The sequence below is a fragment of the Hypomesus nipponensis genome, chromosome 16 (genome assembly GCF_054491055.1).
Source record: "Hypomesus nipponensis isolate SF chromosome 16, ASM5449105v1, whole genome shotgun sequence".
NCBI lineage: Eukaryota > Metazoa > Chordata > Actinopteri > Osmeriformes > Osmeridae > Hypomesus > Hypomesus nipponensis.
This window is the reverse complement of record NC_140376.1, coordinates 7,991,015-8,018,853: the sequence shown is the minus strand read 5'-3', so window position 1 is coordinate 8,018,853 and position 27,839 is coordinate 7,991,015. Positions and strand designations below refer to the sequence as shown.

At 47.5% G+C, this 27,839-nt stretch overlaps 1 protein-coding gene across 1 annotated transcript in view; it reads left to right on the top strand.

The window, feature by feature from the left end:
• rnf13 (ring finger protein 13) overlaps positions 1 to 27,593 on the top strand; it is a 30,500-nt gene extending 2,907 nt beyond the window's left edge. The window contains exons 4-10 of the mRNA XM_084675757.1: positions 6,799 to 6,924; positions 15,738 to 15,825; positions 16,853 to 16,943; positions 17,786 to 17,891; positions 18,163 to 18,256; positions 24,512 to 24,592; positions 25,990 to 27,593. Coding sequence (XP_084531883.1) covers positions 6,799 to 6,924; positions 15,738 to 15,825; positions 16,853 to 16,943; positions 17,786 to 17,891; positions 18,163 to 18,256; positions 24,512 to 24,592; positions 25,990 to 26,357 — 954 coding nt within the window. The 3' untranslated portion in view covers positions 26,358 to 27,593. The remainder of the gene's footprint in view (positions 1 to 6,798; positions 6,925 to 15,737; positions 15,826 to 16,852; positions 16,944 to 17,785; positions 17,892 to 18,162; positions 18,257 to 24,511; positions 24,593 to 25,989) is intronic.
• The last annotated feature ends 246 nt before the right edge of the window (positions 27,594 to 27,839 follow it).

Here is a 27,839-nt window from a genome sequence, read left to right as displayed (position 1 = left end):
AAAACTTGTCAGGGTCTCAAGGTCTTATCCATCATCACCAGGGTGAATACACTGGCAAACCCCTACAAATAATGCCAAACCCTTACCTTGTCAGTTGTTTATCATAACATTTTCAGTAGAACATATTCAACTGAGTTGAGGAACTTTCCAGATATATTTTCCCTTCTGCTTTCACAGGAGATGTGAAAGTGTGTTTTTAAACTTTTCTAACAATTGAAATAATCAAGTATCCATGTTTTGCCCCCTTATACACCCTAAAACCCTCATCCAAACTGTTCCTTCCAACACAGTTTTTGTTTTAAAGCCCTGTCTTGGTCATGAGTTCGGTCCTCCATTATCCCAGGAGGCTACATCACAGTAGCGTTCTCTGTGCTTGCATCCTGACCGCGGCTCTCTGATGAGCTCACATGTTGTCGAGGTTCCCGCTCACTGTTGACCCCCACACAGCTGGCTGTGGGAGTGAGTCATGTCTGTACTTCTAAGCCCCACCATTGTGTTTCTCGTGCACACTCACACAAACACGCGCTCCTCACACACCGACGAATGGCTTGTTCTTTGCGAGGATAGATTTTTAGTTGTCTGTGAATGTGTTTGTGGAATGTTTAAGGTTGTTTGGTTTATTTTTATTAGTGCTGTCAAACGATTACAATATTGAATTGTGATTAATCGCATTCATGGCATAGTTAACTTGCAATTAATCACACATTTTTTCTCTATTCTAAATGTCCCTTGATTTCTTTTTGTCCCATTAATTTTTCTCATTGTAATGCTCTTATCGACATGGAAAAGTGGATCGGCTTGCTTAGTGCATAATTTTTTTTTTTTTTTAAACAACATTGCAATCGCCTGGCTTTGACGAGGGGGCGGAGAATTCGCATCAGCTCTGTGCTTGGCCATTAAGTTGTATTTCAGACTGGACGTGCTGCGATGATAGCTCAGTTCACAAAGACAAAACACAGATCACTTTGGTCTTGTCAATGGAACCATTTGGCAACTTTTTTAAAGTAAACTTTCCATTCAGAATCTTATTGGCATCCATTTCGGCGTCTCGCGCTCGCCATCCACTCAAAACGTTCCAGTCTAGATAGATCCGGTGTGGTTTTGTAGTTTTTCTAACGTCACTAGTTGTTCCAACAGCATGTGAAAAAAACTTCAAAATTTGATAGGCCAGAAAGAATGTTAATCTCACGATAAAAAAATCACGCAGTTAAAATGGGGTTGCGTTAATAACGCGTTTAACTGACAGCTCTCATTTTTATGTTTGCAGCACTGTACAGTTTGTTGCTGTGAAATGTAGACATCTTCAAGTCGCTTGCTTTTCAACTTGTTGGAGATTCCGAGACACAAGGATTACTGTTTACTCTCAACACTAGTTTGTTTGTCACCTTAAACATTTCACATGTATATGTCATTCATTAAGCCGACACTTTTATCTGAAGCGACATACAAATAGTGCTTATAGAAACCAGAATAGCAAGGTCAGAAGTGTATAGTTCTTCTAACAATATGTCAGCAGTCAGTCAAGAAACAGTTGGCCATGTATTTACTAGCCACAGTGCAAAGTAACCTCATCTCAGCTAGCAAGCACAGTGCACCATACATGTACACAACCACGCGCATGCACACCAACAAATAGCCAGTAGTTCTTTGCAGGATTGTAATGGCCTCGAAATGGATGTTGGTTTTTGAGGGGTGGTTAAACTTCATAATGCAACACTCAACCCTGGTTTGTGTTCCTAGTACAGTTTGCACTCAATACTAGTTCTGCTACGAAATCACAGTCTGTAGGAAACCACCCACAGATCATCTTTAACTTCCTTTCACTGCTGTTTGGTATTTCCCTAAACTTAAACAACTACGTAAAGTAGGTACAGGTAGTTCAAGTGTTCTTAGTTCTTACAGAAAAAACCCTTTAGCTCCGAAAATCCCTTGAGCTCATAAGTAGGGCTGTTTGTTGGGTTTTGACAAAATGCATTTCTTTCTCTTTTTTTTTCTTTTCACATTTTCTGACAAAGACGTCGTACTGAGACATTTCTAGTCTCCAGTGGCCAATGCCACCAACTGCTGCTGTGACAAAGTGCTCTCCACAGGAGTGTGTGCTTGTATACGTGTGTAATAGCATCTTGACAGGCCACAGTGCTAACCGGATAGTTAAGCCTCACCTCCCGAGTTCTGGCAAAGAGCAAAGGGTCACGTCTGTCGCCGTGTGTGTGTGTGTGTGTGTGTGTGTGTGTACGCGCACAGCCTGCCAGGCTTACGTAAGATCCTATGCATGGGTTATGAAACTTGAGTGACTGTGGGGTTTTTTCTTTTCTCTTTCTGCATCTCTCTCTCTCACTCACTCATTAGCTTCCTTTGTCCGTCTCCATATCCGACTTCGCTCTGGCCGAACCCCTGTGGCTCACTCTTTGTGCCATCCCCCTCCTCTCCTTTCCTCGTTCCCCTTCTCACTGGAGCCTGGCCGAGACCTTTCCCCAGCCCCCTCCAAACCTTTGGAAAGCCCCCTTGGAAAGGCCAGCATCCAAAGGGTTTGTCGCGGTCAGATGTTGTGGTCTGACCCTCAGGATTCTCTCTCCAACGTCACCACCACACAGCCTGTGACGGCCAAACTGGAGGTTCAGTGGTTGTGGTCGCAGTCAGGTCAGGTTCTCGGGTTTATTTGTCAGATGCAGCAGGTGCGTCTTTGGCCCGCAAACGCCTGCTGCCGCTCCTGCCACCGTCCAGACCCTCTGTCCTTCAATGCCAGCTAAGGGCGCCTAATCTGTCCTGACCCCGGAATCTGCAACTGACTGCATTATAATCCCAAAAAGCCGGCTCCCCCCCCCCCCCTCATCCTTCCGTGCAGGACTGGTTTTGGTCCACTTTCCGCCACTGAAGAATGGAAGATAAAGACAAGGATTGGGACATTGTTTTAGTTTTTTTGCAGTTGGGCAATCTTCCACATCCACCACTTTGCTTAGATGGATCTAACAGGCACAGGTGCTCTAACGAATAGAGGTGCATGTATGAGATCAGCCCTCTGTAACCAACCCAGTGACTATATTAGGCAAACCTTTAATAGATCTACCCGTAATAGATCTACTGAAGTTCGGCAGCAAATCTTCAATACAGCTTGCAGCCAGATCAGGAATCACAAGATGGTTCAGACTTGTTGTGCGTTATAATGTTCTGCCTGCACGGTCTTTGGAACAGCCCCTCCTTTTTGCCTGGTCCGAGATGATAGTGGAAAGTTCCAGATAACCCCTTGGCTAGTCTTCAGAACATTCGGCATTCATTGGATCTGGAACAAAACTTGTCTTGTGTTCTTTTCAATCTTAACTGTCTTCTAAATTCATTCCCAACCCCCCCTTTCCCTTCATTTCTGAAGAAATTACTTGAGAAAACATCCAAACCTCATGGCATCACAAGGACCTCTGTAATGTTTTGCTGTTTTTGCGCAGAGAGCGTTTCATCCGTCCGCATGAACAGGGCAAATCTTTGGGGGATGTCCTATTTAAATACAACACAGAATCGTTCGTTAGGTTTGGAAGAACTACCACCCAAGTGCCTAAAAGAAAGCATGTAATCATGCCACGTATTTAGATGACACTGAAAGCCAAGCAAAGTATATTTTATGTTGTACAATTTACCCAAAGGGTTAAAAACCTGCTTCCCCTTTCTCAGTAAACCACAGTTTTGCCTCCATTTAATGATGTTTATTTGGCAGGATGAGCCATATGGGCAGATTCTGTGTGAAACCGCTGTGCGAAGAGGCCTTGAAAGCAATCCTGTGAGAAATCTCTGTCCCTGCCCATTCTTCAAAGGCATCGGAGTGTGATAAGGGTGGCTCTGCTGATGGCTTTGCTTATCTGTCGACCCAGGGCAGCCTCCCATTCACCTTTGTTAATTTCGGCGGCTTTTTCAGAGGAAGTAATCCAGTAAGTAATTAAAGCCATGCAAGTTTTGCAGGCAGGCTCCAAGCCTATTTAGTCTCGGGCTAATACATGCGAGGAGATTTCCTGTGTTGCCATTTGAAGTCTGTGTTTGCCGGAGATGGCTACCCATGAGCGCTGGAAGAAACGGTGCCTTGTTTTTTAAAGGGAACTGGAAACACGGTGTCATATCCTGTCGCATGCTCTGTGTTTGGTATAGAAGGGAAACTGCAAGCAGCGGGGTTTCGCCCGTGGATGTGGCCTTGGCTAGGACTGAGTATCCTTGCCTGACCTAACGCAGGGGCAAGGTGGAGGCCTTGACTTGGGCTGGGAGCTAGGACGGACCTCATGGGATAGACAGGCTAGCTGTGTGGGATGACCTGAGGCTACAGTTGTTTTGTCAGACAGCTCAAACAGCCAGACAAGCTGAACAGACATGTTCTAATGCACACACTGGTCTTTAGAGGAATCTTTGTCATTGACAGACAAGTGTCTTTAGGATCAAGCTTTTGTAGGTGGTATTACTCATTTGTGTTATTGGGACATATGCCTAAAACATTCAGTTCATTATTAACACAATTTTTTCCAGCAAAACATTCAGGATTAGGTCCGTTTTGACAAATCTTCAACATTAATGTGACCAATCAACATATTTTCAAAATCTTGTCTTGTATTTAATATGCTTTACTTTATGCTACCTGGATTTGCCAACTCTGCATTTTTCTGTTGTTCTCAGATAGACCCGATGACCCAAAGTTTTTTTTCCATTTGTGGAGCCGCACAGGAAATGTTTTCTTGGCCTACTTCTCCTGAATCCCTGTCAGATTCTGGCTCGAGGCCTGGCTATGACTTTAGGATGACCCAGTAACCAGCCACTAGCTATGCCGTTGAACTGGAGATTTCTCTCACCGTTTCTCTTACATAAAAAATGTAAGGCCTATTCATAATTTAAATATGATCCCCCCCAATTGATGCTTTCAATTATACAGTGGAATGCAGAAGAACCTTCCACCGTAATCAAAATTCGGGCCACATTCCAATCTGGATACTTTCGTATGAAGTGATTTTAAATCGAGAAGCACTGTTTGGAAATCCAAGTTTGGCATGAAACTACACAAAAGAACACGCCCTTAGGAAGGATGAGTTAACAGGATATGTCATTTGGTTTTATATCACGAGTAAGCCATAAACAGACTACATAGTGAAGTACAGCCTTGAATAAAGTAGGACTATCAGATAATCCCCCCCTCCACCTTTCATTGAGCAACAATGAAATCAGTCTACCCCATTCAAATAGGTGGGCATGATACGGTTACTCAATCACCCAGTCACACTGCCTCTCTTGGAAACACTTGTCGCCATGCTGAAGTGTTACAAGAGATTTTCCAACCGAAATTGCAAAGATTCCTCCTCAACGCACAGTGGAAATGCATGACCTCTGAACTGGATTCACGATCTCCGAGATGAGACGTTTGTTTTGCGAACCGTTTTGGGTAACTGATGATTCATTATGTGGTGGGTGGGTGATTCGAAAAGGATTCGAAAAGGAATTGGACGAAGCTGTCCTCCACATCTTCATGCAGCCAGGGGGAAGTGGGGAATTGCTGCCCTGTGAGGCTGGCCAACAGGGGGAGCTGTTGGAGTTTATTTTGAGGCCAAGTGAAATGTGAGGCAGTGGCACAGTGATGTCATTGGCTAGCAGGCTCTCCCAAAATGCAGCTGAGGAGATTCCAGGGAGGATTTGAGTTTGGAACAGGCTCATCGCATGATGTTGCAGAATTAGATACTGCCAAAGTAGCCCACCCCATACTGTAGACAGCAAATGACCAGCCTTTAGACGAGGTAGCTATTGTCATTTTAACGTTTTTGGTGTGGAAAGTGACTGGCCCGTGGTTTTTCTTGGTATGTGAAGTGTTATTTATGGGTCAACTAAGGTCAGACAGAGGGAGGGGGAGGATGACATCAGATGACATCAACTACCAGGGAAAGGTGTTTCACTGTTCGAAACTGTTGTTTCACTGTTCGAAAACACACACACACCACGCATCCCATCTCTGGGAGACACACCCTACTCCCTGCAGTGAGTGAGTGAGTGAGTGAGTGTGTGTGTGCGCGCAGCCGCGTGTGTCAGTCTCCAAATCGCTGACTGTCTGGGTAGGCTGGGTCTTTGCTAGCTAGCCGTCTGGCAGAGCTGCTGTGAGGCGGTTAGAGTGACATGAACTCATCACATCACAGCTGACTGGAACTGCACAGTCACACTGCGACTCCTCCGGCCCATCCACCAGCCTGCCTCACACACATGCGCACACACACACCATTAACAGAAGGTGATGAAGAGATATGCATGTAAATGCAGTATATGGATATAGAACAATGCTCGTTGGTGACCTACAATGCTAAAAGCAATAGTTCCAAGTTGTTGTTTTTTTTTCTTTCTTTTTTTGCTTGTCGCTCCATCTTCTGCACTTTCATCCAGAACATCCAAGGGAAAGATAGATAGAACTGATGAAGAGGATGTGGGTTTATTTGAGAGAGGCTATGAGAAAGTCGTCATCTTTTACACAAACACCCTCCCCTTCCTCCATCTCGTGTGACTCCAGACCAGCGGAAGATTAGCTTGTCATACCCCGAGGCAACGTTGTCAATATTTGATCTCCTGTTTACTTCAGTTTGTTTCGTCTTTTAGATTAGAATCGAATCCCCATTCTGGGTTATCAAGAATGGTCTTCAACAGCGTTCCTATCATTAAACGTGTTCCCTATAAATGCAGTGGTTTCCACAATATATTTTTTTTGAACGATGTAACGTCAGGGTCAGGGCCCCCCGCGTCTGACGCTTCCACTCTGTGACATCCCCCCCCATCCCCCGTCCCCCCCCCGTCCCACAGGGCTTCCTGGTTGGCGCGCGGCCTGAGAACGCCTGCGAGCCCATCGACCCTCCGCCCCTGCGGGACAACCTGACGGGCGCCTTCATCGTGCTCATCAAGCGCTTCGACTGCAACTTTGACGTCAAGGTACGCAGCACACTCAGCTACCCTCAGGCTGGAAAGCACCTTTCACTCATTTGGCAGTCTGTAAAAAATTGGAAAAAAAAAAAAAACTCGAAAAAACACACCATAAAAACAGTTTTAACTAGAAAGGCATTATTGTTTTCTCCCTACCTTGAGGTAATATCTGATCCAGAATTATTTGATAGGTGTAAACGGATACATTTGACTTGGTTGTCATCTACTCGTCAGTCATAAGGAAATCTGACCCGAGGTCAGTTCCAGGGGCTCTACCTGTGCCTCACCACCATGATCCAGTCTGTCTACACAGAGTACAATGACCTTGGTCTTTTAAGCACTGATCTGGAATCAGTGTTCTATTTTTGCTTCCAAATGACCAAGGTGGAGGAATGAAAACAGGAAAGACTGATCTTGGATCAGCCTCGTTAGATGAGACATTCAGGAAGTGCCTGGACTTCCTTGGTTTGCCCCTCCCTCCCTCCCTCCCTCCCTCCCTCCCTCCCTCCCTCCCTCCCTCCCTCCCTCCCTCCCTCCCTCCCTCCCTCCCTCCCTCCGCTCATCCCCTGCTTTCCTCTCTGCTGACTGGTCCATTAGCCGGTGCAGTGGACTCAGCCTTTTGACCTCAAAGCATCCAACCTTTCTAGGTGTTAAAATAAATAAGGATTACACAGACTAATCTATAAATATGACATTGAAAGCTACGCTGAAGCGTGAATTGTAAGGAGGGAGATTAGAAACAAACGTTTCTGCCGAAAACACGAACATTTAAGTGAAGAACGAGTTCGTCTTTCTTAACAGTCAAATCTGTTTCGGTTTCCACAAAACAATACAGCTTCCATCGTCAAAAGGAGCAAAAGATCCTAAGGATGTCCACGGCTGCACTCTCTGTACTGAGTGGAGTGTTTATTCCAACGTGTGTGTGTGTGTGTGTGTGTGTGTGTGTGTGTGTGTGTGTGTGTGTGGGGGGGGCAGGCGGCGCCCGAGTTGTCAGCTAAGTTGTGTTTTCCTTCAACGTCCCAGTGGTTGTGGAGAGCACACTCGATCTGCATCATCACTCAACCTGACAGTGAAGCCATCCGCGTGCTGCACGGAGGTGGGGAGGAGAGAGGGACGGGGTGGGAGAAAGGAGCTGGAAGGCGGGGAGGTCTGGGGGGGGGGGGAGGAACCAGGAGGGAGATATGATGGTGTAAGGCTGCAGCAGGATTGAGGGGAAGTCATTTTTTGAAGTCTGTTTGGTTGTGAATGACTTATACAAGATTTCAAGTTTATACCATCCAAATACAATCCTTATGTAGAAGTGAAAAGACCTGGGGGGAAAAAGAAGAGAGAAGAAAAGGAGTTAAAAATGGCAGAGAGGATTGTGTCGAAAAAATGGAGGAAAATGAGGAGATGCCAGATGGTTGTTAAGACATAATAGATTGATTGTGAGAAGAGATAGAAGGAATATGGAGATTCAGAGAGGGGGAGAAAGACTGGTTAGCATTCAGTCTTTGGCTGTGGTGTGCATGACTCTCTCCCCCTCTCTTCCCTGGCCTGCCAATGCCTTATAAGGCTTTTCTGCATCACACACACACTCACAGACGAGGTGTTTCCTTGGCAGGACTGAAACCGGACGCCCTTCCTCTCCCCCGCCTCATTTCACCGTGCCGGGCAAAGTCCGACATGCCAATTTACTGATCTGGGACCAGCACTTCCTGCACCTCATTCCTTAGCTCAGCTGCATTCCCTGACCTCAAACTGGTCCTAGAACAGATCTTAAAAACAATATAAACGGCCCCCGGTCTCAGTTCAACACGATGGAGTCGAGTCAGAAACGGCTATCCCAGCTGCACGCAGGCTGACATGTTCAGCCCCCCGAAACCATCGAAGGAACTGACCCCAACACACGTCCAAACAGACCACCTCTCCCCTAAAACAAAATGTGTTTGGTTTTACCCCCCTCCCCCGAAAAAAGTAATTAGCTGTGTTTGTGTGCCATAACGCAGTCTTGCTGTAGGAACACCATGTCCAAATGCAAAAGGTTTCGACGGAACACAGAGTGCCGGAGACCGGGGAGGCGGCTGCTGTGGCTGGTCTCTGTGCGGAGCGGACGGCCGTGTTACGGAAAGGCCCGGGGGAAGGGTCCGTCCGCCGTTGGGCCCGGTCCAGTGTCCATTAAAAGAGGGTGGGGGTGGGGGGGGGGGGGTCGTACCGTAAGGGGGCTGGACCATGAAACCGGGTCTTGAGTGTGAGGAGCTGTGTGTGTGTGTTTTACACGGTGTGTGTGTGTGTGTGTGTGTGTAAGACGATTGCTGTCAGTCCCCAGGCCTCTCAACTTGTGATTGAGCACTTATAAATCTCCTCAATGAGGGAGATGGAGGATGAGATGAGGGGGGGGGTTGGGAATGAAGATCTACACACACACACCAATTCTCACTGTACTCCCTTGCACCAGAACTTCTGCCAGACTTCAACAGTAAAAGATCTCCAGTATTAGAGAATTGAAAGAGAAATAGGGCTCCATTTGGGCTCCAAACCGGCAGCAATGGGATACAAATAAATAAAACTATGGTCATTCTTCCCCCGGCATATCTGTGGAGCTAGCATCATGCTAACTGGCAGCATGTGACCGAAAACATAACCAAGCATTGTTTTAACTTAGCCCCAGACATAATGGGAGATAAAGCATGTGCTCTCTCACTTAACCCCTTGTTGAGTGAAGGGTGTGTGAAAACGCATGTGTGTGTGTTAAGTGGGAGTATGTCACGGGTATTTTTCAGGATGTGGTCGGTAAGGGGAAAGGGAGCAGGGATCAAGAGAGGAGACTTTTGGCTTTAATGGGTAGACGTGTGTGTGTGTGCGCACACATATACTTGCGTGTGTGTGTGCGCGTGCCTGCAGTGGGAAGGGGATTCCAGCTCCATTTAGAACAGCCGTCTCTCTAGAGATTTGGCGGGGGTGAGGGAGGGGAGGGAGAAGGTTAGCACTTCCTGCATGCTGAGCCTGTGACATGGAGGTTGAGGGAGTGGGGGTAGGGCAAAGGGGGGGGGGGGGGATGGGGTGCCTCGTTGGTGACCCGTACGACCCCAGCTGTGGCGGAATGGGGGACGGGACAGGAAACCCAACACGGCCCCCCACCCCCCCTTCCTTTCCTAAGTCCAAAAGGGGGGGGGGTGGCTAGCCCTATACCTCCTCAAACGGTGCACTGAAGACATGAGGTGAAAGAGAACAACCCAGCAAATCGACATTCTACCTGCCCCTGCGCCGCACACACACACAGTCGCTCCATACATTCACACGCTCACACAATAGGAGTGTTATATAACACGTGCTGAAACTCGCAGCACAGCTCCCTCGTTGGTTTCAGCGCCACACACAACAACCTGGGAGTGTTCGCCCTCAAATCACCATGGAACAGTGGGTCTCTCCGTCCTCCGCCGCTGTCTCTCTCTGTCTCCCTCTCTCTCTGTCTGTCTCTCTCTATCTCTCTCTCTCTCTCTCTCTCTCTGAGTCTGTCTCCCTCTCTCTCTCTCTCTCTCTCTCTCTCTCTCTCTCTCTCTCTGAGTCTCTCTCTCTCTCTCTGAGTCTGTCTCTCTCTGAGTCTCTCTCTCTCTCTCTGAGTCTCTCTCTCTCTCTCTGAGTCTCTCTCTCTCTCTGAGTCTGTCTCTCTCTGAGTCTCTCTCTCTCTCTCTGAGTCTCTCTCTCTCTCTCTGAGTCTGTCTCTCTCTGAGTCTCTCTCTCTCTCTCTGAGTCTCTCTCTCTCTCTCTGAGTCTCTCTCTCTCTCTCTGAGTCTGTCTCTCTCTGAGTCTCTCTCTCTCTCTCTGAGTCTGTCTCTCTCTGTCTCTCTCTCTGAGTCTGTCTCTCTCTCTCTCTCTCTCTCTCTCTCTCTCTGAGTCTCTCTCTCCACGTCTGTCTGTCTCTCCCCCTTCTTTCTCCATCCAGCATTCATTTATCGGTCTCCCTTCGCGCACGTCTTCCGCTTTGAGGGGTGGAAATTGACAAAACGAAGGGAGGACGTCCGTGACACTCGACCCGTAAAACATAAAAAGACAAAGTTTCCCGTTCAGACCTGGGGTCTGTCTCCTGTCTCAACACGCCTCTTTCAGGGTAATTCTGCTCTGCCATTAAAGGGCCACACCTCCTTAAGTGCCATTGATGAGCCAGCTTCTCTTATGACTGTATATCTGTGTGTGTGTGTGTGTACAAGGAATTGGCTTATCTCCTGTTGTTATGTCTCCGTGTACTGTTGTGGTACTAAACACCAGTGGCTGCCTGTTACCTTGGCTGGCCTGAATGACATGGCGGCCTTGTGATCTCATCTCCAGGGAGTGGGGAACACACACACACACACACTGAATACACCATCACACAGACTATAACTGCAACTCTCCCTCTTTTAGCATCCACACACCCACATAGCAAACAGACGATAGACACACAAATGTGCGCCCGCACACACACACAGGCTGTTGTACCAGTGCATTGCAGCTGTGCAGTATTATCAGTTGCAGGCCCCTCCTTGCAGTTTCAATAGCTCCTATCTAATCAGGAGTCTGAACCTTGAAACCAAGCCGAAGGAGAGAGAGGGAGAGGAGGGGCTGAAAGAATTGGCAGTGCGGGGACGCTGTCGGAGAGATGCAGGAAGAGATGGGGGGGGGGGGGGGGTGACACAGAGTCTCATAGACTTCTAGAAGGTTAGAGAGGGGGGTAGGAGAAAAGAGAGACGGGGGGGAGGGTAAGGGAGAGATCAAGGAGCGCGAGTCCAGATCAGGGCAGAGAGGAACAGATCGGGAGCTGCTGTATAAACAGCGAGGAAGACGAAGGGAGAAGAACAAAGTCTGGCCAAACGGGAGGCTCGGAAGTCGAGCCCTTAGATTTCTGCAGAGCTGGCAGGCAGTGCGGACACACGCACATCCACACACACACACACACACACTGTTGAAACTGCTGTGATTACTGATGCTATCTTTCTATCATCAACACCAAGGCTACAAATCCCACTGTTAGGGTAGAGGGGTGTGTGTGTTTTTGTGCTAGTGTAACGCCCTTTTCAGTTAACAAATCGTACATAAATTCCATGACTTTGTTCTCAGGTATTCAAAGAATATCAGTGAACCCTGACTACCTTTCACAGCACTAGGGCATGTAAAAGGGTTAATAGTGGTACTAGTCTTGTGTTCAGGCGGAACAGTTTAAAAATGGTTGGTCATCCATGACCAACGGGAGAGAGGTCTGATAAGGTTACACTCTACCCACACTCGCTGCGTCCTCCTTCGATCTCTCTGTCCTTGACCTGGAAGACCGCAGCACGTCTGACAACATGGCGCTTTGCGACCTGTTCTGGGGGACACACTTCCTGGTTGGGGCAGCGAGGCAAAAACACAGAGACCGTACCATTTGGTTTGTTTGTCGACGCCATTAACACTACGCTCTCTGCAACGGCAGCGAACTTGCACCCTTGTTATTTTTGCCCCACCTGAGGTGGCACACACGCATTTGTGGAAGTACGCAGATGCTTATTGGAAAGGTTTTCTGTCGCACCCCGTCGTGTCGCTGTCACACGTGAGCGCCAGAGCTTGTGCCCGCCTCGAGCACGCCCCGGGCTGTGCAGCGTCGTCACGCCCAGCTTAAGGAGCCCCTATCGCCACGTTATATCCTTTTAAATCAACCCTGTGCTTCAAGAGAATACGGACAAATCCGTGAGGGGTTCGCCGCTTTCACCCCGTAGACTCGACAAAAGTTTAGAGGTTTTGAAGTTCAAAGGCCGCTTGTGAACGCACGCCATTTGAAGGGGGGTAGTTTTGATTCGGCTGTCTCTCGGGGTTGATGCCGGGGAAGTAGCACAAGTTGTTAAACTGTGGCAAAGGATGTTGTTGTCGCGATGGCGATGGGTCGTGGTCGTCTTGTGCCTTCAGGCAGGATATTGAAGAGCATTTTGGCAGTCCCCTTCTGATCCTGTGTGTATTGATTTCTTATTGCGAGGGGTTCGCGGCTCTCATGGCTCCTTTCCCCTCTGTCCTCTCTCTCTCCCCTCCTCCCTATCCTGCAGTCACAGGAATGCTCTGAATGTCCTTATCTCTGCCTAAACAAACATTCTCCGAAGCACCAGAGGTCAAATTCCTCTCAGATTCCTGCCAGACCACACGCTGGCATCAGAGAGGCGAGGGCCCAAAAAGCATCCAAGCTTTAAAACCCTTCAAAGAACAACAAAATCCCAAACCCTGTCTTAACTCCGAGATAGCGCGGGGTGAAAACGTATCAAGATCTCCATATTTAGCTGTGGATAAGGCCCGAGAAAACCTTTTAACGAAAACACGCACATTTCCTTCTACAGCGAAGTTGTCTGGGACCTAGAAATAGTCTTGGAAGTGATTCATCACAGCCTCATCAATGGTTCACCAGCTTGTCGGTTCTGCAGCTTTCAGTAATGTCAGTTCTGCCCCTACGTTGCCCAAATGCTGGTCCATATCCCTCCCATCACCTCCCCACAGTGGGAATGAAGGGGGAGGGAGTGCGAGACTCTCATCGGTCCCGTTAGGCTGCCTTTGGCTCATTGTGGCCCACCTTTTGCACCACAACGGTGGGTCACAATGACCCGGAGGCACAACAAGGGTTAACCAGAATCATCTGCTACCAGGTCCCTACGTCTCTCCTCAAAGGAAGCCTCACATACATGGACACACACGCACAACTGTGACCAGCATACAGCCGTGTGCAGACACAAAGCATATTTTTGTGTGCGTCTCTGTGCCCCTCGCTCACACTGTAGCCATTGATAAACAAACACACAATACACCCTCACAGGCGAACGCATGGCCCAATGGGGCCTCGCCACTGGCACAAACTCTCACCCAGACCGTGCCGTGCAGACAACCACTGGCATTAAACACGCTCAAGAAAACCCAGAACTGATACAACCTTCACAGTCTGGAACCCCACCTTCCCCCTGCCAGAAACACACATGCCCATGCTCTCTCACTCCTGTGCTATTGATTCGCTAGCATCTGCTATGCATAAAGCAAGCTAGCGCTCGCTTAGCTGCGGAGCTAACAAGCTATCGCTAGCCCCCCGTGGGGGTTGCACACAACACCAGGCAACCACTGAGAACCACTGAGAGAGACACCCATCCATTATTTATACGGACACACAACGTTTTCGCCTCTTCAGCTCGCGGAGTGTGACGAGGAGAAACTGATTTCTCACCCCTATTCTTTACATGGTACGCTCTCCTGCCCAACAGTCTCACTTTCGCCTTCTCGCTGGGGTCGAGTTTAAAATCCTCCACAGGAGTAACGCATCTACAGTAAATCATTCATAAAGCAGCGCCCTAGCCTTCGGAAAATCATGGGTTAAATTTAGAATGTGTCAAACGATCTTTGAACATTATTCAGCCCCGTAACTTTTGCAGTTGTGTATACCTGCTTTATGGTTACTTGAGGTTGAGGTTAAACATTTGCTTGCTATTATTTGAATGTGTCATTATTATTTTATTTCAATAAAAAAATCACACAAGAACTGCGAATCTTTAATCAATAATTTGATTTAAAAAATCTTCCGACGTCAATACCTGGCAGAGAGTAGCAGCTGCACCAGGTCTGCACTTCACACATCAGACTTCAAACACACACACACACACACACACACAGACTGATAGATCTGAGACTGTACCATGTCTTTTTCTGGAACAAAATCTCATGGGGGTGGGGGGGCGGGTTTGCAGTCTTTGATTAATGACAGTGAGAACATGGTTGTGTGTGTGTGTATGTGTTCATGCAATCATTTGTGGAAAGAAAAGCTGTGTGTGTTGGCGTGTCTGTGTGTGGGGGGGGGATTGGGGGGGGGGGTGAATGACACACCACAGGAGGTATGAAAAAGATAGATCTGTACTTTCCCACTCTGACTGTGACAGTCTTCTACATTTTGGCTGTCTTCTTGGCATGAGGAAAGGAAGTAACTAACCAACCAACACAGACTCCGACACACTGAACAGGTGAGCTGGACTAACCGTAAGAGGTTGCCAGCCAGACCAGGCTCCACATGTGCCATGAGGTAAAAGCCTAGAAATGTGTTGAACGTCAGAGAGATGTTGTTCTTTGTTTGCCCTGTCCAACTCAATGGTATATGTAAATAAGAAGGGTGTATATATATAGTTATTACTTTGGTTATTGGGTTCATTTGCATTTTGTTTCGACTCTCTCTTTTAAAACATCACTACTTTATAAACTGTGTGTAACATACAGTATGCTGTAGATTTCTAGTTTTATTTTTTAATGAATTCGTTCTGGAATGAATTCATTTGTGTTCTCATTTGGAGATGGTATAACTAATTCATATGCATGCGTTTGACCCATATGGGCCATGCAAAATGCATGGTGATGGAAGGATATGGCTGTGCGGCGTTTGCCCACCCCCTTCCCCGAGGTTGTGTCGGTCACACTGGAGCACAATGGCCCCCATGAGTCTTTGCAGTGCTGCACATGAGGGCTGGATGATGCTTGGCGTAACACCGGACACAGTGACGTTGATGTGATGGAATTGGTTCAGTAAACCTAGCTCACATTCAGAGAAAGCTGCCTGGAGGGTCTCGGGACGGCTTACTGAGGTGACACAGTTTTGACACTGCTGGTGTCCCAGGTTCAGTTCTAGTTTGGTCTCCTTGCTGGTGGTCTGGATAGGCTTCAGAAGCATGGTTTGGAGGTTGTGTTTGCTGGCCTGTGGGATGTTGAATCCAGTATTATGGGATGAGGGGCTGGGGGGTTCAATTGAAGCTGCATATGAACCAAACAATCAACCAACACAACACAACACAACTGAACACTACGGTTTTGTCTCCCCCCAGGTCCTAAATGCCCAGAAAGCCGGCTACAAGGCCGCCATTGTTCACAATGTGGACTCTGATGACTTAATCAGCATGGGATCCAATGATCGTAAGTTCCCCCTCTCTCTTCCCCTCTCCGCATAAACACACAGCACACAGTCGTCTGCTCATGTGTTTCCTCCTCCGAGAGACAGTGCAGCTTTGATAAGGCCAAGACCGGGCTAGGAGCCCCAGGAATAGCTCGAGAGATCTGAAGTCTCTCTCTCGTATTGTTAACGTGCACTTCACTGCAGCATGCATGACATGAGGCAGGGAGCAACGAGTTAAATCCCCAAGGGGAGGACAGACAGACAACATGGAAGAGAAGGGGATGACTTTATAGCACCGTCTATCAAGCTAAGCCTATGGGCTAAGAACATGGCGATGGGTGATATGACGCGCGCTGCCCGAGTGCCATGCCTGAACCTGCTTCGCTCATTTGTGGAGGTGTCCAGTGTCTTGGGATGGCCCAAACAAGATCCAACCCACCGAAAGATTTTGATGGCCCACGCTTATCCTTGTTTATATCGCTTTCGATGAGATATGAATATTGGAGCTATTGATTTCCACGACCCCACATTTCGGAAAATGTCAATAAGTAATTAAAGGATTATGAATTAAACAGAAAGTTATTCATGATGTTGATCCACAGAACACTGTACCCCAGTCTAATGATTTCTCTTCCAACTTTGGCCTGTGGATTTGCCATCCCAGCGGTGTCTGCACCGGTTGTTCTGTTGGCCCGGCAACGACTAAAATGGCCCAAGATATGGCCTAGAAATATGCATGAGCAGAGTCATGAGGCACACACTAGGCATTCGCCTCCGGCTAACAAACAATAAACTCACGACATGGCTTGAAACGTAGCTGAACGGCCTTAACTTGCGCGTAGTTCTGACTGGAGTGTAATACTGGTCAAATGTTTGTCCCGTGTCAATAATCAACAGTTCTCTAAATGTACAAAAAACATGCTTTAAACATTGTTTTTTGTTGTTATTGTTTCTTCTACTAGCTCCAAATGTAACGTTCTCTTTGAGGCCTTGATATGCCAAGTCTGTATTTTTCGTAACTGTTAGCATCTCTCTTTTTTCTTTTAGTGGATGTCTTGAAGCAGATAGACATTCCATCTGTGTTTGTGAGTGAGGAGACAGCAGTGTCTCTGAAAGAGGACTACATATACGACAAGGGGTGAGTCTGAGACAGAAATCTAATTTCCACGTCTATCAACATCAAGGCTAATTTGAGCTCAGAGCAGAGGCACTTTGAATTCAAGACTGTCGAAGAATCAAGAATGCTGTCTCTATGAATCTGTCAGCATAATGGAGATTACATAGGACTTTTTATTTTAAGAACTTTCAATCAGGAAACGTTGACAAATGGCTGATTAACCACTCTTGTTAACCAGCTGTGACAGTCTGTTTGCAGACCAAGCCTCTTCTACATTATTATGTCACAATGGCTGCAATTAACATGGTGCCATAACCAAAAGGGAAATGATTCATTTATTAATGTGTCATCACTACCCTAGTACTCCGCCGAGGTGATAAACCGGGAATGAGTTTATCAGTCCCTCCAAAATACCCTAAAGCAGACCTTTGCTTTTTTTTTTTTTTACATTTCTTTTCATCATCTTTAACATCCTCTTTTCATCAGGGTTTGTATCTATTTCAACCAGACATTGCACATTATCTGTGCACGTCCCGAGTCCCACATCACTGTGAACGGAATTAGCCCCCGTGTATCTGTGCAATGACGTGATGACAGGGGAGTGTAGCAAATGGGTGTTATCGGCCCGTAACCCCTCACTTACCGGTGTGAAACCTCGTTAAGCAGACGGACCAGCCATGACGTGACAGCCCCTTCGTGTGATGTGCACTGGACAAATTGGAAACGAGTCACCTCCCGTGGCAGCCTAGCGTCAACAAGCTAGCCTGCCTATCTATGCCCCCAAAGTTCCCGCGTGTCGGTCGACTAACGTTTTGCCGTCTCTCTCTTTCGCCGTCTCCCCCATGGCCGCGGCGCTCGGGCAGGGGTCACGTGGTCCTCATGCCAGACTTCAGCCTGCCGCTGGAGTACTACCTGATCCCCTTCCTCATCATTGTGGGGATCTGCCTCATCCTCATCGTCGTGTTCATGGTAGGTCGCCTTCGCCCGCCTGTTGTGTGAACTGCCCCGTGGAACTCTGACCTCAGCGAGGGTGGGGGTCGTAACGATGGCGCGTGTAGCACTGCCCCGGCGCGGAGCGTTGTGGAGGTGTTCCTTTTCCTTAAGATCAAACAAGTGTTTTCTAATGACTTGGACGAGGGGGGGGGGGGGGGGGGGGGGGGGGGGGGGGCGTGATGACTTGCAGATTGTTGGGGTTCGTAAACTACCGGCTGTTGTTGTTGACTGTTCCCTTTCCTCTCAGATCACCAAGTTTGTCCAGGATCGACATCGGGCCCGGAGAAGCCGCCTGCGCAAGGACCAGCTGAAGAAACTCCCCATTCACAAGTACAAGAAAGGTACATTGCCATGGCTGCATGAACTCCAGGTCTATGCTAATTGAAGCCGGCGTCTGCTCAATTTGCGTTTGGGTTTTGAAGAAATTCTTGTTCCAGCTCCAGTTTTATGGGATCTTGCTCATTTTCTTTCTGGGCTGATGTGGTTGCTTGAAAGGGAGAGGGGAGTATCTGACAACAAGCAGATGTGTCACTACAGAACAAAGAATCTAAAAATAGGGTGTGTCAAACGACTGCCTCAGTTTGCATCAACCAGATCGAAGAGGTTAGGATCGTGAAGGCCTTCAATTTTACATTTATTGCAACTGGCAATCTGGTAATCTCCCTCCTTTATCTACGCAACCTTTATCCTCTGCTTTGGGGCAGTGGGAATGTTCCAGAGCAGAAGATCCACAATCTATCAACCTTGACCTTGGGGGAAATGAACTCTTATTTTAGTGCTCCCCTACGATGCTCGTGTCATATGACCTGCCCAGGAGTGTGATGTTATGAACGCTCTTTGACACCTCTCGCAGGGAGCACTGGGCCTATGACTTAATCGGATTAATATGGGCCTGATTTCTTCACAAAGGCCTTTGCCCATATAAAAGCTCCTCTCTGCTGAGACGAGACACATGGCTGAGTGTATGGAATGCCACGGCATCATGATCTCTGACTGACTGGAAATGTGAAATGTCTCCTCTTTTACCCACTTTCTACCAAAGTGAACCGGGAGCTAGATTGGAGCTGGTGCTAGAGCCGGTTCAGAGCTGGTTCAAGAACGGAGCCTTCTAAGAATCGGTTTGCTTTTCCACGGGCTAGAGAGCCACCACAGAGCCACGTCATTACGTCACTGTGTACATCTCATCTTTCCCAGCAACGCTACCGCGGCACCACCATTCACAAAGCAGAGCCCGTCTAAAGGCGGTTCATCAATCCAAAGAATGTTAAGAACGAGGTTGAGATGCGTGTTTTCTTGGCTATTGCCCTGCACTCGCAGCAGTATGACAACACTGGCATTATCAGCGCAACATTTTATACACTTTTGTTGTATAGTGCTTGTGTATTACATTTGTGTTAAATATAGCTTATAACATTTGTGTTTGTCATTTATCTCAGTGCCTATCAAAAAGTCTGAGGAAATTTACAAATGAGCAGTTTCATCAATAAAATAAGCAGATTTTCAGCAACTACACTGCCCACTTCTCATTACATTTAAGTCAGATGCTGATTTACAAGTACCGTTTAGCTGAAAAATGAATTGTAAACTTTGAGTAATGGCGGTCAAAGGATTCTGTTAGTCTTGTTGGTCACGGTAACCCCGCCCCAAGCGGTTCTTACTATGTTCCCAATCTAGCCCAGCTCCGAAGTGGTGCTATTTGCAAACCACGTACGAACCACTTACGATCCACTTTTCCGGTTCTCAGTCTGTCAAAAGAGAAAGAACTGGTTTGCGATTAAGTACCGGCACCCAAAAGCGTTGATGGAAAAGGGGTATGAGTTGCGAGGTTTACTTCGAAGCGTCTTCTGTTTTCACCTTTTAAGCTTCCAGTTTCATTTATAAAGTTCTGGACATCAGAAGACTTGCATTTGGTGTCTCCCCCCTCTTTCTCAACACAAAGGTCATTTTAAAGCATCGCTTTGCAATGCAAATGACGTTTTTCGTCCCACTCTTGAGGTTTGTCTAGCACACCCTTGCCCACACATCAGTCCTGAGTAGCACTGGGTTGTTGCCATCTTCACTTATGGCTGTGCAGTGTTGCCTGGAGTTTGAGAGGCCCCTGCAGGTTGGGGTGGGAAGCCCCTGATCAGAATCGGCTGTGCAGGGAACACAGAGGGAGCTTTTGGCTGCGTCTGGGTGGTGCATACTAAGTGAGCTCCTCACAGAGCTTGTAATTGGGGGTTTCTAACAGAGACTCCTACTCTTTGGCTGGTTGGTAGATGGACATGATTGTAGAGACTGCGACAAGACACACACACACACACATTTGGACTGCAGTTTCTAGCATGGGCTGTGTTCGTCACAGTCAAATCAAAACATTTTACCAGCTGTGGGTTCACCTGTTTTTGGGATGATGGAGAGAGGAGTTAAGAAGTAGGTGGTTTCCTCTCTGACCACGTTCCACTGTGTTTGACATTGCTGGCATTCATGTTGTTTGACTCTGAAGAGACCATACCATGTGTGTCATTGACTTTGTCTTCAAAGGTTTGCAGGTGAGAAGAAGTTAAGACGAAGCTTCTCTTTCCCAGAACCACATTCCTTCCAGGTTGTTCACCTCTGTTTCTATTGGCCAATAATGCGTGATGGAATTCCGGCATACCAACGTAAGCCATGTTAGCAGTTTCCAGAAGGCCATATTGTCATGTCTACCAACCCAGTTTGGCGACATGTCAAAATTCAAGGTGAACGCTGGCATTGGTGACAGATTGGAATCTCCAACTTCTGCTAATCGCTGGCAAAGCCCACACCACACTAATCTGTCTGTTTATCGCCCTGCATGGAAGCGATGACAACCTGGAATTGTGGAGAGACCTGTAAATCACTCAGCAGACCCCTGGCATTCATTGTTTACAATGTGCCGACGAGAACGCCCTGCCTTTTATCCCCCTTCATAATCTCACGTGCTGAAGCAGGGGGTATTTTTAGCTGCCTGTAGTCTGCAGTGGCACATACACGTACTCGCACACATTTGCACAGCCGAGTGCTTCTCCGACAGGTCTGACGCTGGAGCGTCTTCCATGACCTCACTCTTCCACTCTCATCCTGACGTTTTTGGGCAGAGTGCCCGACAGCCATACCCAGGGGGTCACTGTGCGGTTCACAGTGGGAGTGATGCCTGGACAAGGCTTCCTCAGCTAAGACTGACACAGCCTCCCAGGTTTTGGACTGTATCATACTGTTAGTGAGACTTTTCTGATGTTTTTTTTTTATCCTGGAAATTTTGTAGCTTGCAGTGTTTTGCTGCATTGTTGTCTGTGTTAACCGTTTGCTCACCGACGTTACTGAGGCGCATGCACTATCGTTGGTAGAGCATCACCAGTATCAGTTCACGCCGCGCTGTTAAGACAGAAAGCACTCAAGTTAATGATTCAACTTCCGCTCTCACAAGTACCAGTGGGTCATGGACAAGTAACATCTACTGTAGCCGTATCTGTAGCCATGGGCAATATGTCTCATCTTCGTGTTTTGCTAATACTGTAATGTGTCAGCCCTATCGCGCTGGTTGTAATGCTAATGCTAATCCCAAGCGCGCTATTGTCCAACAAATGCAATTATACCCCTGCAAGTGTGAATAAGCAGGCATTAGTTTGGAGCGTCGCAGGCGCTGTTTTCAGGACAGATGAGATGCTAGCTGATTAGCAACCCGTGTCCTGCTCTTTTGGCTCTGAGCCGTGCTGATGCGAGTGCTGGCGCAAACAACACTGCTATCACACAGCGCGAGGAATTTGGCAGGGGACTGAGAAGGTGGGCTTGGGATGATGTCAGACTTGCATGTCAGACTTGCATGAGCCTCCACAGACAGTACATACAAGAGCACAAAGGGATCTCTTCTGAATAGGCAACAACAATTGTCTGTGAAGAGCACAATGCAAGCGTAATTAGCGTGCAATTCCAGTCTGAACTGCGTGTAATGCAAGAAGAACGTATGTTTGATATTGTTAGGTAATACTTACCTGTCTAATATCACAGCCTGTATTGACAAGAACTGCTTTACATTGACACGCAGAAATGTTATCCCGAATTGCATAAGCCAGTTAGCAAGCTAATCTAACTGGATATTTGTACTGTATATGCACCTCCTCCTATTGGGAGCCCTTGCGTCATTCCTCTTACCCATTGCATACTCATGCAGTGAGAATGAATTCTGGTCGTGGTGTCTGTTTCTGGTTAGGGCGTAGAGACCCAGCTCTCTCTGTGTGTGTGGTTTCATCACCAGACGGGAGCCGACAGACAAACCTCACACCCAGCCTAGCAAAGAAGTGAGGCCGAGCCCAAAGTGGGTGTGTGCGTGCGTGAGGCTGGGCTCTCCCTCTGACCCTTGGCCGCCAATTAAATTTTCCCTGGGGTGCTGCGATTGGAGGACCGGTCCATGATGAGTCACACTGCTCCCTCCCATTGGCTTTTTTGTTTTCTGTCCCAACCCTGGGCTGAACGCTGAGTGTGCACATACACACACACACACACACTTAGACAAAGCAGCTGCAGTGGCTCAGAAGCTGCTGTGTGTGAGACACGAGGATGGGAATACAGAGAGCTTTCTCTCTCTCAGCCATAGAATCCAGCTTTCACTGCCAGTTGCCACGGCCTTGCTGGCCTGAGCCGTAGGTAACTGTGCAAATGCTTATCTTCTCTCTTTTTTCAACACACTCACGCCTACACAGTCATTCAGATGAGTTCAGGAGGCCAGTGTGGTGCCTCCTGAGATTCAGGAATGCTGCCTGGCTGACTGGAGCAAAATGGAGGGCTGAACTCTTTTTGAGCTACTGGCCCAAATGTCCTCTCAGTGATGTCAGAAGCTAGCGTTACTACTCGGTTGCCAAACTAAGTAAATAAAGCCTGATTCAGCACAAAATAAATTGTGAATAGTTTAAACTGCCTTCTTTATTTTCTAGAAATAGTGAACATGACCATGTGGTTTAGAGTTTTAGAAATGTCCTGGGTCTCGGGTTTGGTTTTTGCTCAGACATCCCGATAGGTAATTCTGTTTTTCCCCCTATGCTCACATGTGATTGATCTGAGGTACATAGTAATGACGTTAGTAACTTTGCCAAGCAAAAGTTCCAGGAAGGAGAGTGAGTAGCCTTGTGCAAACACCAGCTCCTTTGATCAGCCTGCGTGGTCAAATCCCTTTTGTGCAGCAGTTGACCTGACCATGACCACAAATTACTCAACCAGCAGCTGTTTTGTTGCTCAGCCTCTTGTTGACCAACATTTACCACAGCTAACTCGGATAGTCTAGAAAGAGCCAAACAAGATTTAAATATGACTTTTGGGATTGCGTCTAGAAGACCTTTTAATGTGTCTTAGGTTGAATTGTTTCGCATCGTAACTCAGGAAAGTCTTGTCTTGTTATGCTGCATTTTAGCAGTGCATAAATACAGCCTCTTGAGTTTGTGGTGGTGTTTTTTTGCTTAGGGTTCAGCTTCTCAGAATAGCCCAGTGCCACAGTTCAGCATTTCCTGAGTTTTCTCTGGATCCATGCCTTTATAAAGGTCCTTTCTTCTGTAGCCCCTGTCTAGAACTGGGTTGAAGGGCAGAAAGAGAGTGCTAGAGAAAGGGAGAGGTAAACAGATTAAGAAATGTTAAAGATTAGCAGAATGAGGAAACAGGGATTTTTTTGGGGAAAAAATCTTAAGATTCAGAGAGACAGGAGGAGGATTGTCTAAGCACATGGAGATGGACAGGAGAGAGAGAGGGAGAGAGACAGAGAAAAAAAGAAAAGAAAAAGGCTGACGTCCAGTTAAAGGGGGTGGTTTGTAGTAGATGTGACTCCCAATCCTTATACGGTCACATGCAACCCTGGCACCAGTACTAAGGGGAAAACATGCTCATTTCGAGCTTACGTAAACATGCCGGCCAGCCAGCCCACCACCCTGCATGACCGTCTCCCCCTACACTGGGGAAGGGAGAGGAACTCAGGAATTCGTAAGGGAGTGCGTTCTGAAATTCCTGGGCCGCCTTTTTTTCTCTCTTTTTTTTCCTCTCTCTTCCGATCTTTGTTGGCTCCAGGCAGCCGCAGCTCTTCCCCGGGAACGTCAGGACTGAAAAAGGAAATGCAGCTGGGAGCAGCTTGGCACAACACTACCTGGTGGGAATGTGTGCGGGGGGAAGGGGGCTATCTCGAGATCAATGCAAGGAAATGAGCAGCGTGTGGAGGAATGGTTTTACACTACAGTCGTGATGAGTCATCATCTCGGTTCCTCCTGTACAAAGGGTGTCTCTTTTCAGGCGGATTTCCATAGTCTAAAGCAGGGGTTCCCAATCCTGATCCTCAGGCCTCCCTGTCCTGCATGTTTTAGATGTTTCCCTGCTCCAACACACCTGATTCCAATGAATGGGTCGTTATCTAGTGATGCAGAAACCTGCTAACGACCCATTCATTTGAATCAGGTGTGTTGGAACTAGGAAACGTCTAAAACATGCAGGGCAGGGAGGCCCGAGGACCAGGATTGGGAACCCCTGGTCTAAAGGGATGGGACATTTGAAATGCTATGGTGCTGGGAAGCCGTGTGCCCAGCACAGCACAGGTGGTGATCTCTTTTCTCTTTTTGACCCAGGGGACTCCTACGATGTGTGTGCCATCTGCCTGGATGAGTACGAGGAAGGCGACAAGCTACGGGTCCTGCCCTGTTCTCACGGTGAGACTCCCACTGGTCTTGTTGAACGTTGTCCACCCCGTGTCACACATCTCCGCCCGGCAAACGCCACCAAGCATCGTCCGTCCTGCCCCAACACCCTGCCGCCTTTGCTGCCCCCTCAGGAATCTGCCCCCTCATTGTCTCACAGAACACCTGTCCTCCTCTATAACCTCTCCACTACCCTTCACATCTACCACTAGGAAAACACCTGTATGGCTCCAGGTAATGCCTGTGTGTAAGGCTTCATTTGCCGCACCGTTGTGCTAATACTTGAGTTGTCCAAATGTAATAACATTTGTTAAGTCCCGAGTCCAAAGTAATGTTACAAAGAGCTTCACAGTTGCCCATGGATGTCAACGCATCCAATCTAAACCCCTCCGAAAAGACGGGGAAAACTCTCAGGGGGCAGTCGAGCTGTCCCAGGACTTAGTCCCCCACCATAGAGCCTCAGACTTGGCCTGTGTTGAACACCACTATCGGCCTCATGTGATGATGTGTCAGTTAGGAGTCGAGCATTTCCTGGAACTAAGCCCTTCGGGTTGGTTCCAGAAATCTTCTGCTTGGCTTTGCTGCTGCGTCTAATGCTGACAGCCTGGCCATAGCCCTGCCGTGCTTTAGAACGCCGTCCTACTTTCAGAACCTTTTCAGTCTCTTCTGCTCTCACGACATGGGGAACACGGAGACCCGCGGTTTGAGAGACGACGGCTCGAGAGCACGGCTCGACCTCATTTGTTCCATGTTGACTGATGCAATCGCAACTGCTTTCAAAAAAGAGGGAGTGCCGTGTCATAGTTTCTGAGGTTATTCATGTTGTAGATCGCCTCACAAGTTTGGCCACAAATCAAACAAAATGTACAATCAAGGCAAAATGTAAATAATTGCTGTGTGTTGGCTACCTTAAAAGCCTAAACCATTTAGTCTCTGGCTAAATAAGGTAAACTAACTAGTTTATACTGACTACTTGACATGCACACACTAATTAGAAAGAAATACAGATATGCATGCCCAATCCCCTCGTTTTAAGGCGTCAGATAAACTGTTCAAGTCCACCTCAGTCAGTTTGATAACACACATTTACATTTAGTCATTTAGCAGACGCTCTTATCCAGAGCGACTTACAGTAAATACAGGGGCATTCTCCCCAAGGCAAGTAGGGTGAAGTGCCTTGCCCAAGGACCCAACGTCATTTTGCACGGCCGGGAATTGAACCAACAACCTGATTAATAGCCCCACTCCCTAACCGCTCAGCCATCTGACCCCTACACACCTCTAACAACCTTTGATAGGAGCGAGGGCGTGAGCCAGAGGCATTGTACGTTTCACCTTTATGTTTACGGTTTGAACCGTCGGGATTAACATACTGTACCTGGGTATTCCTCTACTCCCCCCTCCTGCAGCCTACCACAGCAAGTGCGTGGATCCCTGGCTGACTAAAACCAAGAAGACGTGCCCCGTGTGCAAGCAGAAGGTGGTGCCCTCCCAGGGCGACTCGGACTCCGAGTCGGAGGAGGGGGAGAGCGGCCCGGAGGAGAATGAGGAGGTGTCGGAGAGCACCCCGCTGCTGCGCTCGCTGGCATCCACCAGCGCCCACTCCTTCGGCACCATGTCTGGCGCGTCGCGCTCCGACCCCGAGCAGGAGTCCTCCGAGTACGAGGACGAGCTGGACACCAGCGACGACAGCGAGGAGGAGGTCACCGTGGAGACGGTGGTGGTGCAGCTGCAGCAGCCGTCGCGCTTGGAGGGCCACGGCCCGCCCCGCGTCTGACCCCGACTGGATAGTCTTGATTGTCACATCGTAAGGCCCCGCCTTCCCTCACCTACGGAACCCACCGGATTCAAAGCAACGGAAACTCACATTGAGGGTGTGGCCTCTACGGATTTGTGTTTCATTTTTACATCACTGCTTAGTATTTAGTCTCCCCCCTTCCCCTCACCCTCACGTTAGAATGAAAATTATATGAATTCTCGTTTTTTTTTTTTACCTGATTGCTGGGGGCCTGGCTATACGTTGAAAAGTCTGATGAGTTTGTGAGTCATTGTGTGTTTTGGGGCTATGTGGTGCAAATGATACAGAACTGTTGTGTGTGCACCCAGCTTTGGGCTCTGGTTGGTCAGTTTAGGGATGGATTACAGCAGCTTTACTGTTACTGTCAACCTTAGTCACTGTGAAGCAACTCTGGGTTTCTGGGCCTGAGAGCATGTTTGACACACAACCGAGTGAAAGCATTATTGTATATAAAATGTATAGAACACAATACATAACATCTTTATCTTTGATTATTTTGTAGCCTGCATTATCTGTATGCCTCTGTATCAGAAGGTGGGGAAGCAAACAAATTAAACTTCTAATGTAAATACTCTTTGCTGCATAGAGATCCTAATCAAATGACTATGCAGCATTTTTTTTTCTTCCGTTTTTGTTTTGTAAAATTCAAACTGACATTCTTTTGTGAATATACGGCTAGAGAAGACCACAAGACTTGCCAATTTGTTTCTAGCCAGCGATCAGTCACTCGTACCGCTGTGTGAGTTTGCAGTGACTGGTCAGTATCATTCACAAGTGGCCAAACCGGTTAGGCAGTTGAGTTTTGAGTTTTCGAAGAAAAGGTGTACATTGTGTATTCACACCGTCATAGGCATCAACTCAGAAGTCATGTGGAACACGAAAGATGAAGGCAGCAGTTTTCTATTCTAATACATTTAACTAGAGGTTGTTGTCAAATAGCCCATGTTGAGCCTTCATTTGGCTGCTCGCGGGCAATTATAACCCCTTCCATAAGATTGGTTTGAAGGTGGTTGATTTTTGGTCCTCTGCATATATTTAAATACTGTAACTAGTCAGTTCTGTAAGTGGAAGTTTTTTGTTTCTAACATGGCTTGAACTGTTCCATGTTATCTCCTGTTGCCTTTTTGAGTTGTGTTGTCCAGTTGTAAACGTCTTCAATACCCATGTCTATTCAATCCAATTTCACTTCAATAAAGAAAAAACTACTTTTGTCAAGAGTGACTCAATCACTTATTTATCCACAATGCAGCATTTGACATTTATAGATTTGTGACAGTCAAGGGCTTTTCGCTTTACATTATTCTACCTAGAACAAAATCAGACATCTCCCTTTTACATTGAGTCTGAAAGGCCAATTCAGTTGAATGATTGCACTTTAGCCCACTGTAGCAGTAGTCTCCATACCGATTCCAGCTCAACCCCAAACCCCACGTTCCCTTTACAATACAAACAACACAGACA